General features: G+C 37.7%; 1 protein-coding gene across 3 annotated transcripts in view; it reads left to right on the top strand.

Annotated features, from left to right (window-relative positions):
* LOC109091403 (methylcytosine dioxygenase TET3-like) overlaps positions 1-12,953 on the top strand; it is a 50,109-nt gene that overhangs the window by 23,610 nt on the left and 13,546 nt on the right. The window contains exons 1-2 of one of the 3 annotated variants that reach the window (XM_042768647.1): positions 2,809-3,258; positions 3,428-3,478. The exons of 1 other annotated variant lie outside the window; for it this stretch is intronic. In XM_042768647.1, coding sequence (XP_042624581.1) covers positions 3,217-3,258; positions 3,428-3,478 — 93 coding nt within the window. In that variant the 5' untranslated portion in view covers positions 2,809-3,216. Of the gene's footprint in view, positions 1-2,808; positions 3,259-3,427; positions 3,479-12,953 lie in introns of those variants that run through there. One more of the 3 variants, XM_042768648.1, reaches the window with a different exon arrangement.

The raw sequence follows: 12,953 nt of genomic DNA on the forward strand, positions 1-12,953 counted from the left end.
TTTCGTTATCAGCTTGTATTTGCTTGTGAAAAATGTTGTTGATGAAAATAATAGGAAAAAAAAATGATTCATCAACTAAATTAATGTTGATTATTATGTTTATTATTTTATATCAAAATTTATTTCGTGTTTGTGATCAGATTGATGTTTTAACATAAAGGTTTTTTTTTTTTTCCCGAATTGTGGATTCACCCATATCCATTCATCTGCCACACACTGTTTATTCCTTCCTCAGTTACAGTTATAAAAGGAGCTGAAGTTCTCATTTAATCTCCTGTTGTGCCTGCTGTTTTATTGGTTCGAGCCATTGGTGAGCAGGTGACACCTCACATTTGCCAGTACTTCATGAGGACATTTATACATGGGCTGCTTGTGGACTAATGAAGGCTGGGCAGCTTTTTAAAGCTCACCATATGGACATGTTTCTTCAATTGGCAAAGAAGCACATGTGAGGAAATACAAAGAACGGAGGAGTTCTGGGTGGTGTTGGAAAAGGTTTCTATAGATTTCTATAGAGTGGATAGAGCAAATAAATGAATCTTCATTTTTGGGTGAGCTATACCTTTAAAAAATATAACAGACTTTTTTTTAAGCCAAATGATTTGTCAAAGAGAAGGACATGTTGAAACATGTTGGGACTAATATTTGTAATAGTCCCACAAAGACTACTGGTTTCACTCGTGAAATGCATTGTCACTTGTACCACTACGTAGCTTTCAGCAGTCTTCAGAATAATAACTAGATTCAGCCTTTATGTCCATTGTCAAAGAGAATACCACAACTCCATTGTCCGTTGATGCGAGCGTGAAGAAAACTGTCTCAAGGTAGCTGACTCACTGCACGACTCAAACCGATTTCCATCAGCTACCTCACATGTTATCACACAAAGCACACCAACAATACTCAGCCATCACTGGACACAGCAGACAGGCTTATTATGGATGGCTGCTTTAGACAAATGCTCACAGAGAGATGGTCAGTCTGTTATGCATGTTATGCTTTGGAGTAAAGTTTCATCTAGAGTGAGGATTAGTTGAAATGTCTCAGTTTAGACCCACATGGACTTTCATTTAGGCAAGATTCCTTTAGAAAAGGAATGATAAATAAATCAGTGTTGTTCATGAAAAAGTGTAGTGATCAATGTAGATTCATTGCTATATTAATTGGCAAGAAGGAATGGATCACATTCATAGAAACTAAATAATCCAGACAGACCAGTTTAACATACAACGGCCATTCAGTCGAAATATAACCTGTTTTACGACCTCGAGTTACTACACACAATCATTTCATATTGACTCAACAAATACCGTCTTTTTCAGTGAAACAATGTGGTATCTACAATATTAAATTTTTTATTGAGGCATTTTTTTAGGGACGGTTAATCTTGTTGTTTTTATTAATAAGATTAATAATTATTTTCTAAAATATGTAAGTAATTAATTATAATAATGCATGGACAAACACAGACATGTATATACAGTTAATATATTAAAGATATATTATGTAAAATAATACAGTTGCATACAAAAGATATGTAAAATAATAAAGTTGCATTTGAATCCACCAGCTCCCTGGTCTTTGTATTCAATAGCTTTGCTAGTGCTAAAAGTAGCTGTTGCATTCCCTTGTCCTCATCTGACCTCCTCAGCCATATGTTTGTGTGTGGAGGTTGTTGTGTGTCTGCAGACTGGGCTGAACAGTACATCATGTGACAGCTACAGTACAGCGGTGGAGGGTCTGCGGCTGCGCTGTCACATTCACTCTAAACGCGTCTCCATGGAGAGACCGAGAGCACGACTGCCTGCCCTGAAGCGTTTGACATCCTCCCAGAAAAAGGAGAGAGTGACGCGCCTTGCTGTGATGTCATTTATGAAAACAGCTGTGTGGCAGCACGCTTAGTCATACTCATGCTCTTTTTTTTAAATTTAAGATAAGATATTAATGCAGTGTTTGCAGCCCTGCATTTGTCATGGGAATAACTTTTCACATAATGCACCATTTATATATTAAGACAAATGAATGCTAATGTGCTTGGAAACTTTTCTGTGCTTCTAAAAATTGAGAGTTTGCTTATAATAATAAGAGTAATTATCATTTATAAATGATAATTATTATTAAATGATTATCATTTGTGTCACTATATAAGATTATTAGAATATAAAAATATATACAATTTTAATTATTTTAATAATATTAATAATATTAATTATTATTTTAATATTAATCTATTTATAAATTATATTATTTAGGAATAAATTATAATTAGTTATTTCATGTAATGCACTGTTAATGTGTTGTGTGCTTCGAAAGATAGCAAGCTTGCTCGCAAAGACCACTTTCTCTATAATTATTATATAAAAAGAAATAATATATATATTAAATATAATTACTGCATCTATAATTTCTCAATATATACAATTATTAAAGAGAACATAAACAATTAAAATATAAATAAAGATACAAAATATGGAATATATAGAATATAATTATTTTAATTATATAATTACTTTTTAATTAGCTTATTATAATTAATTATATTTATCATTGTTTAATTATTAAAATCACAATTTCTGTCAATATATAAGATTATTAGAGATAAAATATACAATTTTAATTAAAAATAAACATAAAATACAGAATATATAGTATACAATTTTCATTTGGTCTAATTATATTTTTTACTATTTCTAATTATTATTAAAATTCTATCATATTTAGAAATAAATGATAATTAGTTATTTCACATAGTGCACTGTTAATGTAATAAGACCAAAATGGCTTGTAATGTGATTTGAAACTTTTGTGTGCTTCTAAAAATAGTGTGCTGGCTTGCCAAGACCACTTTTCCTGTTCACTCCCCCTCCATCCCCCCCTGGCTTTAAACTCCAGTCCAGTCATGAGTGTCCGGACCACAGCTTAACGCTCTCCCTCGTGCGTACTTGTAGAGTAAGAAACCACACAGGGGATCCTTTGTTTAGGAGGGTCTAGGCATGGCTGATACTTTTACAAGCCGCTAGAGTCCCTTCGCGATTGGCTGACAGGGTGCTGTCTGTGTGTGCGAAAGGCATGCGTCGGCTGTCTGCTGCAGCGGCGATCCAAAGCCTCTCTCCTCTGCACTGATCATGCAAACCTGTGCTGCTCGCCCTGCATCTGCCACTACGGCCACTTATTCTTCTGAAGCCGAGGGAGGCAAGATGGCTACCTTTTAGGATTATGCTGCCCAAAATTGAGGGTCTGCCTCTGAGGAATGAGAAGGTACAGCACCAGACTGGATTTTAATGGCTATTGTCTCAAGCAGATGCTCCTGGGAGAGTGTGTGTGCACTGCGAGCTTTGTGCGCCCGTATGTGTGTGTTTATGCTCTTGTTGTCATTGCTGCATCATCAGTAATGTGCCATTCGCTAATGTTTTGCTTCTTCCTTCAGGTAGGGTGCAAGGATATTTCCAAACCACAAAAAAAAAAGCAAGGTTTTAAGGTAACAGACTCCTATGTTTTTCTCAAGTTTTTAGGCACAGGGCATTTTGTGCTCTCTGGTTCTTTTGATGTAGCATCTCAAATCAGTGTCTTAAGAGTTTAGCTTGGCTGAAAGAGCAATCGCGAGTGTGTTCACCTGCACCGTGAGTTTTTTTTCTCTGTACCGAAGTTCAGAAACAGGAAAGCAGCAGCGTATGAATGAAAAAAACTCACACCTTCAGAGAAATTACACACGCTCTCCAGGAAGGAAGCGTGCATTTTTAGAATTAGCGTAACAGCGAGGGCTTGGCGCTGTGAAAGTTTGCACGCAAAGCAGTTTGTTCAAAGCTACTGGCTTTGATGTGTTCAGAAGAGGGTTCGTAACCTAGTAACTTGGCATAAGATGCACATTCAAGTTTTAGGGATGATGGTTAACTTCTCAGAGTACCTACTAATGCTAAGTAGTATTTTTTTATGAAGTGTGTTATTTTTGTGCTTTTTGTGTTTTTATTCTCTTTGTGTTTTTTTGTATTAGTTTTTTTTTTGGATGAGTTTGTGTTGTGTAAGCATTTTGTTGGGTTTATCATGCTCTCCCTCTGTTTGGGTTGGATACTCCCCTTCTGCTCTAACTTTCCCTGGTAATGCTTCCTAAGGGAGGCTTCTTAGGATTCTGGCAGTATGTGCGCTGTTGCTAGGGGTGTGTGTGTGTGTGTGTGTCTGGGGGAGCTTTTACTACAATGAAAAGAAGACAAAGTCAAGTGTGGCTTTTTTGAGTTTTAAAGGCTTCAGACACAACAAATCAAGATCAAAGCTGTGGAGGCACTGCTGTGAGAGACTAACGTTTGACGGGCTGAGAATGAGCAAACCGTCCCTTCTTAACCTCTAGTGATGTTTCCAATAAAAAGCACATTTTCTTCTGTGTGTTTCGGGACGTTGTAGTGTACAGTTGTTTTTGAACCATATGAATTCAAGAAAAGTATGTAGTCATCTCAGGAGATTTGCTAACTTTCCTGGTACACTTTCTTCGTTTATTTATAAACATGAAAGTTTTGGACACTGTTACCATGATGCTGTAATTTGAGCAGCTGGTTGTTGTAGGTCTGCTTATAATCAGGCCCAGACACAATCTGGCATTTTTTAAATCCTCAATTCTGTGGATTTTAGTAGATTTTAACATGATTAGTAGTGCACACTTATATTTAATACCAAAATATTTAATAAACTTTTTTTATTTTATTAATTTATTTTTTTAAATATCTCAGATTGGATATTTTTTTAAATATCTACTATTGGATTCAGCTGAAAGAAGAAAGTCATATACACCTAGGATGCATTAAGGGTGAGTAAATCATGGGGTAATTTTCATTTTTGGGTGAAAACTATCCCCTTAAACTAGGTAAATTACCTAACTAACTATTAATAAGCAGCAAATTAGGAGAATACAACTTTAGTAGTAAAAACAAGTAACAAAGTTTGATTCATTACAGTGAATGAGTTCAAAGTGTTTATTCATGCAAATTGACTCAAAACTCTTATTCACTGGCATCATCACTTAAACAACTGTTCAACAAGATGTTAATATTTAATATAAATTCAATCAATTATACAGTATATATATTCTGGGAAAAATGTGTATAGATATGACACTATGTTATTTATTGCGTGCTAATGATTGTTCTTATTATTCAGTATTTTCATGGTATACGATTGATATGGAGTAACAATTTGACGATTTCATGTTAAAATAGTAAATAAAAGATTGCTCTGATTGCCAATTTACACATCAAGCAATTTTAAACCACAGGAATTAGAAATGAAAGAAAGTTCAATTCGATACTCACGGGCTGTTCTCGCACACAATCAAAGTGTGCACAAGCACATAAAGACCTGTTTCAGACAGTGCGGAAATACCAAGTTGTGTATATTTGCACACAAAATTATTTTGTCAAAAACACATCACTGCATAGTCATTGTGCAGTAAATGTTTTTTTTATTCTTGCTTATCCATAAAAAGTTATCTGATCTGTGACTCTAAAAAAAAAAACATAGCACTACACTACCACACTGGTCAAACTCCGTTATTGCAGGCTCTTACATGCGGTCATCTGAGATAAAACAACTACTCGACAACAAAAATATTTGTTGACAATTTTTTTTTGTCGACGTTGTCGATAATGTCGACTTATCGTTTCAGCACTAATGTACAAGCATTTTACCATGGTTAAGGGGTTTTAACCTCTGTACCCATGATACAGATCACTGTGATACATGACCATGATACACACAGCCTCGAATGGCTTATTGATTTAATAAACCAATATTACATTTCGCCAAGTTTATTACAAGTACTGATAGCTCTCCATGGCACATTTTCATTTTTTATATTACATTGTCCAGTCAATAAGGGGAACATCTGTCACAGTATTGAATTTGACCTGTAAATATCTGGTCTTCTGATTTTTATGTTTAATTAGATGTAATAAGTGCTCCAACACTTTAGACACTCAGGTAAAGTGTCCATGTATGAAACATGTAATTGTGTGTTGTAAGCACTTTGGGCTTCTGTATTGCAGTGAGCAGAAGATCCAAACAGTTACAAAGGACTTTAGACACTCAGGTAAAGTGTCCATGTATGAAACATCAACAACTTGAGTTTTCTTTACAGTTTACCCAGGCATTTGGTCAAACAAACTCACTTCTAGCCTGGAGGGCCACAGCTCTGCATTGAGTCTTTAGCTTCCAACCAGCTCTCAAATCATCACCAGGCATAAAGCTTGCTAGTAATCGCAAAGAATTTGGGCTTCTGGATTGCAGGTGAGTGTTTGATTAGGGTTGGAGCTAAAGGCCTTGCATTCAGAGCTGAAAAGAGCCCCTGAAAACATTGTGGCCCTCCAGGAATTGAGTTTGAGACCAATGCTTTAAGGCCTTTTCACACTGAGCGCGAAAAAGAAAAACAAATATCAGACACGATGACATGCTGAAATAAAACAATAGATTTCACTGGATGCTTTCTTATAGACCGTGAACATTTGTGCACCAAAAAAGCGAATTCTCTTTTTTTCTAAGTAGTCCGACTTATCTTTTCAGTTTCGCAAAGCGAAAACACGGGCCGTCCAGTAAGATTTGAGCTAGGATCACGTGACTGGGGCAGCTGCTGTTGCACAAAAATGGTCGAGTGGTAGCGCTGTTTCGAAAACCAGTGTCCACAAACACAGAAGAAGAGTATCTCAGATAAGAGAAGAGAGTGGATGCTGAGTTCTTGTTATCGTTGGTATTTGAGAACAGATCCAATAGAGCACCATCCGTTTTCTTCCACGAGCGCGAGTGTTATGAGTCAGAGCGCATTCTCTTTTTCTACACATGAAATATGAAAGCAAATAGACATGATTGTGACGATATATTTTCTGTATGTGTTTTGTATGCTGCTCATGGTATTTTTATAGCAATAAAGGATGTTTATGACAAATATTAGCAGTGTAGCAGTATTAAACATACAAGGAGTGCACGTGTCTGCTTATTATTGTTCGTCTGTGATTCGCCTCGCTTTTTTGCATTGCGCTTAGTGCGGAAAGGCCTTTACAGTGAAAATTACTCCATTACAAGTCACAAGTCACCATTTCCAAAACAACTTAATTAAAAGTCTTAGAGTATCTGATTTTAACAGTACTTAAGTAATTTACTTAATACTAAATATACGCTCAAAGATGCACTAGTCAAAGAGACATGCCAGTGAAAAACAAGGAAGAGTTGATATGTGAGGAGAACAATCAAGTTTATTTTCTAAAATAAATATAAATTTTACGATTTAGTTTTAATCCAAATGCGTGTGCTAAGTGAGTGAACATCAAAGATCGCTCTCGCTCTCTCTCTCTCTCTACCGTTAAGTAACTTGTGCATTGTTTTACTTACTTGTTTTTGACATATCCGACCGAACTACAAACTTTCTAGTGATGAACTGTATATTCACTCGACAAGCTCGCGCATCTCCGCCGTTGCACGCTCAATCCACTCAGCGTGCTTTATCAGCTTGCGCACGTCAGCTATACAGGCGTTAATACTGAATGTTTAACATAATATTCATTGTATAAATATCCTATGTAGAAAACCTTAATCTCTAATAACTTTTTTCTGCTGTCTGTTGTTCTGTTGTCGGTGTTTCTTTGTCTGAATATGGCATTTATCACATGCTGTGTGGTATCGGGGCATTTTAATGAGTACGAGTACAAGTACAAGAGCTCAGTATCGGCCCGATACCAGTATCGGTATCGGTGCATCCCTAGTAAAACTGCAGAGTATCCAAAAAGATACTCAAGTACAGTAATTAATTACATTTACTCAAATACTTTACTCCTCTGCTCCCATTAGATCCCTATTCAGACTACTTTGTTATTGAAAGTAGTTTCACTCAGCATCTGGCTGACCGCTTTTGTTTCACTACTGAATAGGAATATCAGAGGAACCGATTACTATTCTCTTCCTATTCCCCCCAGTAATAACAGTTGCAGTGGCTGCCAAGTTATTGCCTCACTCTTGTTTCGACCCCTCTGTTGCATCAGCCCTCTCCTGGCATAACTGTTAATGATACATGAAGGAGTTTTCCTCAGTACTACATTGTTGGTGCTGCTGAATTTATTTACACACTGCACTAAAAGAAACATTTAACTTGCTTATGAATACGAAAAACATGAAACCACAGTTTCTCACAAAATGACTGACTGAATCCTGCAAGTGTTTAATTTTCTCTTGCACACTGCTTTACATGGGTTGTAAAAATTGTGTTTTATGAGAGGTACTTAGGTTACAGTACAGCAGGCATGCTGCGAAGGCTCTCACATGCACTTTTTTCTTTTTTGGTATGGAAAAACAATTAAGATGCTATAATGAGCATTACTAATAATGTTCACATTGTGGTATATTTAAATTAGGGCTAATTTTACAGTGTAGTATGATTAATTGTTTCTTAATTAAATGTGCAACTTGGTTTTTATTTGGTTTAAATACATGCATGTTTAATTGCATGTACTGCATTGCTGTAGCTCAAACAGCACAAATAGTGCTAACAACACAAAGGTCATAGGTTCAGTTCTCAGGAAAATCCATGAAGTGTCAAAATTCTTTGGATGGAAGCTTCTGTCAAATGCGTTATTGTACATACAGTACACAAACATTCACAAAAGGCATACCAATAGAGTTTAGGATAAAAAACAACAACATTGTTTTCTTTCCTTCCTTAAACCTATACTGTAAATTTTTGTCTCTTTAGCAGTAAAAAATAAAACAGCATTTTCTATTCGATCTACATACATTGCTATTTCTTTTCGCTCCAGACCACCAGAGGCAGTACTGAAAGCACTAGTGGAAAATCCCTCATGCTCATGCTTGACCGAGAACAGAATAACAAAGTTGTCACCTCATGACTCATGACATGTCTTGAGCTATATTAACCCCCCTAACACATCATCTTGACCTCTTTCTTTTTTTCACTTAACTAATCAATTGTTTGAATCTGTTGTGACAATATTTTGTTTAGCTTGCTGCTGAAGAGTTCTTCAGGATATCAGCAAACTATTTTGTCATTGCCTGCATTGCTATCAGTTACAGATTTTTTGTTAGCCTGGACTGCAGTGTTCAGAGATATATTTCGGAAACATAAAATTTTGTGGAAGCTTAGATATTCTGGGTGAATGCTTCAGGGGAGATACGTACTCGTACGTACAAATAAGCCCTGGTTGCCTTGGCTTGAGAGTTTATATGCGTTATATCTCTGAGTGAACTCCACTAGTGGGTGCTGGATTTACAGACATTTTGGATTTAAGGTGAGTATTGATTCAACATGGATACACTTAAGTTGTTCTACATGCCCTTATATAATGAATATCATAGATGGACATTGTCAGTGTCCACGTGTCTTGGTGTGGATCATCTTAAAGAGGCGATGTCTGACCCATGCCCAGAATGTGCCATAATGCTTCTCGCTGTGCATCAATCACGTCTGGTGGGTCTGCTTTCAGGATTGGAAGGTTTATTACTTTCCTCCAGTGTCTCTGCAGTTGATCGTAAGCATAAACAAACTTTTCAAAGTAAAAAAAGAAGAAGACTAAATCTTCTGATTTAGAATGCAAAGTTGACCAGCTCTCTTCTGCAGTAGAGATGTTACTGCCTCTCCTTGATAAAGCTCAGCCTAATATGGAGGTACAAGAGAAGGCTCAAATTGAATCGTGCATCACACGATTAGATGTGATGTCAGTGGCTACCTGTGACTTCAGTAATGTTACTTGTAACTTTACTGGAGCTGAAGAAAATTTGTTTGCAGATAAATCACTTCATTCTGGAAGTGAGACCGTGTCTGAGAAGTCAGGTGGGTCATCTTCAGTTGTTGCATCACTGGATGCTTGTAAGTTCTGAGAATTTTTTTTCACGTCGTGCACAGAGAACATCCTTTACCAAGCCTCAGTGCCAAGACTTCACATCTGCGTTGGTGTCAGCATTACAAAACTCATTAAAAGGCCACACGCCCTTATCAGTTGGCTCACACTCTGGCTGCGATTCAGGACCCAGACGTAGTGGGACTTGGTAGCATGCCACTTATAGAATCTAGCGTGGTAGCATCTTCATGAAAATGTGCACTGTCCCAATGTAGAGTGCAGACGCACTGATGAGCTAATGTCCCGTGCATACAATTCTACAGCAAGCCTTGGCTGTGTTTCCAATTCCTTAGCGCACATGCTTGTAGCTTCACATTCCTCTCTGAGCAAAGTTTCATCTTACCCATTAGTAACGGAACTAACAGAACTCTGTGTTATTCCCAGTCTTTCAAGGTTTCCTGAAATGTCTTGGAGGTATTGCCACAGTTCTTCTGGATTTAGTCTGCCTTGGTTTTTTCTGTTTTTTCATGTAATCCCAGATGGACTGGATGATGGTGAGATCAGATCTCTGTGTGGAGCACTGGCTGCTGTCAGACTCCTTGTTCATACGAAAATCTCACTGGATTATTACAATTAATGGCAAAAGGAATGTTTGGAAATGTAAACTGTTATTTCCTACTGACACACTACAGAAAAAGATATTAAGATATTATTTTTGTTGGTAAAAATACTATTGACCTAAGACTTTTGCACAGTACTGTATGAGTCTCATGAGAAAGCTCACAGCAGCAACGACAGTAGTAACACTGGGATTGCTTTGGCTCAGGCCATTCCAATGATGGCTTTTTCAAAAGCATCTGCGTCCAGTATGAGACAATTACACAAAGATCAGAGTCATACATCGTTGCATGCAAACTCTAGCACCTTTGTCGCAGAAGCAATTTCTCTTCAGAGGAGTTCCATTGGGACCTCCACCTGCTCAGTGGGAGGTCATCAGGACAGATGCCTGTCTTCTTTGATGGGGTGGAGTCTGGCACAGAAGAGGAGTGAATGGCACTTGGAAGGGGGCCCTACACACAGTGCACATACATTTTCTAGAGTTGACAGCAGTGTTTCTTACCGTTCTTCATTTTCAGTCTGTTCTCAGGGGAAAACGTGTTCTGGTGCACACAGACAACAGGGTGACCTTTTTTTATAACAATCATCAGGGAGGCACAAGATCACAGAGTGCACTTCAGGTGGCTTGCAACTGCTTGTCTGGGTCAGACCAACCTACTTTCATTCCAGACAGTGTATTTACCAGGCCGACTTAATCAGGCCACGTATGCTCTTTCACGTGGCAGTCACAGGGAGACTGGACTCTACACCCGGAAAAGTTGCAGATGATATGGAGGACTGCAGTAGTAGATGTGTTCGCGGACAGTCAAATGTCTTACTGCTCTCATTGGTTCTTCCTGAGGGACAAACCAGGTTCTCTGAGTCTGGATGCACTAGTCCATGATTGGCCAGACATGATACTTTGTGCTTTCTCGCCGTTACCACTGACTTGGAGGACTCAGTGTTGAGAGTGCGAATGTGGCCATTGTCTGCTTTTAGTGGCTCCACATTGGCCTGAAAGGCCATTGTTTCAGACACTTCTCTCACTGACAGTAGGACAGCCTTGTCAGAGGGAAAGTGTTGCATCCACATTCAGACCGATTTAAACTGTGGGTGTGGCCTCTAGGACCGCCAGGTCATTCTTGGAGTGTTCACAGAGGGACAGGAAAATGCTTGTGCTGAATCCACACAAAAGTTGTACGCTTGTAAGTGGAAAGTGTTTTATGACTGGTGTTCTAGTTGCAGTGTTGTTCCATTACACTGTTCAGTGGGATGCATTTTAGATTTTTTGCAGCATCTTTTAAACTTGGTCATTCAACTTTCACATTAAAGGTGTATGTGGCAGCGTCAGCGGCTCATCGATCCGAGTTTAGTAATTCTTCGCTTGGGTCTGACAGGCTAATTTTTTTCCTTCCTGAAAGGAGCTTATCATTTGTGTCCTCCACATGGTGTGCGGAGTCCAACGTGAGATTTGAATATTTTTCTTGATTCCTTGTGTCAGCCCCCATTTAGGGCAGTCATGGCCTAATGGTTAGAGAATCAGACTTGTAACCCAAAGGTCACGGGTTCAAGTATCGTTACTAGCAGGGATTGTAGGTGGGGGTAGTGAATGTACAGCGCGCCAGTGGTGTGTGTTGCAGTGCTATCTCCCTGTACAGATGCTTCGCAAGGGGATTCCTCGTGACTGCATAGATATTCGTCTTCCACTAGAGCTTTCAGCCCTGCCTCTGGTGGTCTGGAGTGAAAGGAAATAGAAAGCTGGTTACACACTGGTTTTAAATGTTTAAATGTTTCTGGTCACTCGGTATCATGAAAATGATCTAGAAGTCGAGATGACGTGTTATTATAGTTCAAGATGCGACACGAGTTACAAGGTGACGACTTTGTTATTCTGTTCTCGGTCAAATGCGAGCATGAGGGATTTTCCACTAGTGCTTTCAGCACTTCCACCGGCGGTCTTCCACTTAGTCGTAAAACCACAGTTACGTTTGTAACTAGCATTTTGAATCATCCATGGACAAAAAACTTTCAGCTCCACTCTATATATATATAGATATGATGTGACAGGTCTAAAATATAAATCATTATTATAGGTTTATCAAAGTATATTTGGGTAAAGTAATGGCAGAATTTGAAAGTTGGAAAGATTAATTAATAACTCATTAATAACACACAGTGTAACTTAAAATTGTTAAAAAATAAGATTTAATCATTCTGATCCATTTATAAATTCCTTTAGAAAATGTTATTATTGTGAATTAATTAGTTGTCATATTGTGAATATTGAAGAATAGAACTAGATAATTAGAAATGATGGGAGGGTGCTGATCAGTTATAAGATGCTAATTTGCTAATGTAAGCTATAGACTAGTGTGTAATTCAGGTTTTAGGTTACCTGAGAAATGTATTAAGATTAAAACAGTGATTACATTTGTGAACTTTCAAGTAGGCATTTTGCATTAATTTCATTTTAATATAATGAATTAAAGATTACTTTTGTGTTTGTTTGTTTTTTGTTTTGTGTGTTTGTGCATT

The sequence above is a fragment of the Cyprinus carpio genome, chromosome A13, assembly GCF_018340385.1.
Source record: "Cyprinus carpio isolate SPL01 chromosome A13, ASM1834038v1, whole genome shotgun sequence".
In the NCBI taxonomy this organism is placed as follows: domain Eukaryota; kingdom Metazoa; phylum Chordata; class Actinopteri; order Cypriniformes; family Cyprinidae; genus Cyprinus; species Cyprinus carpio.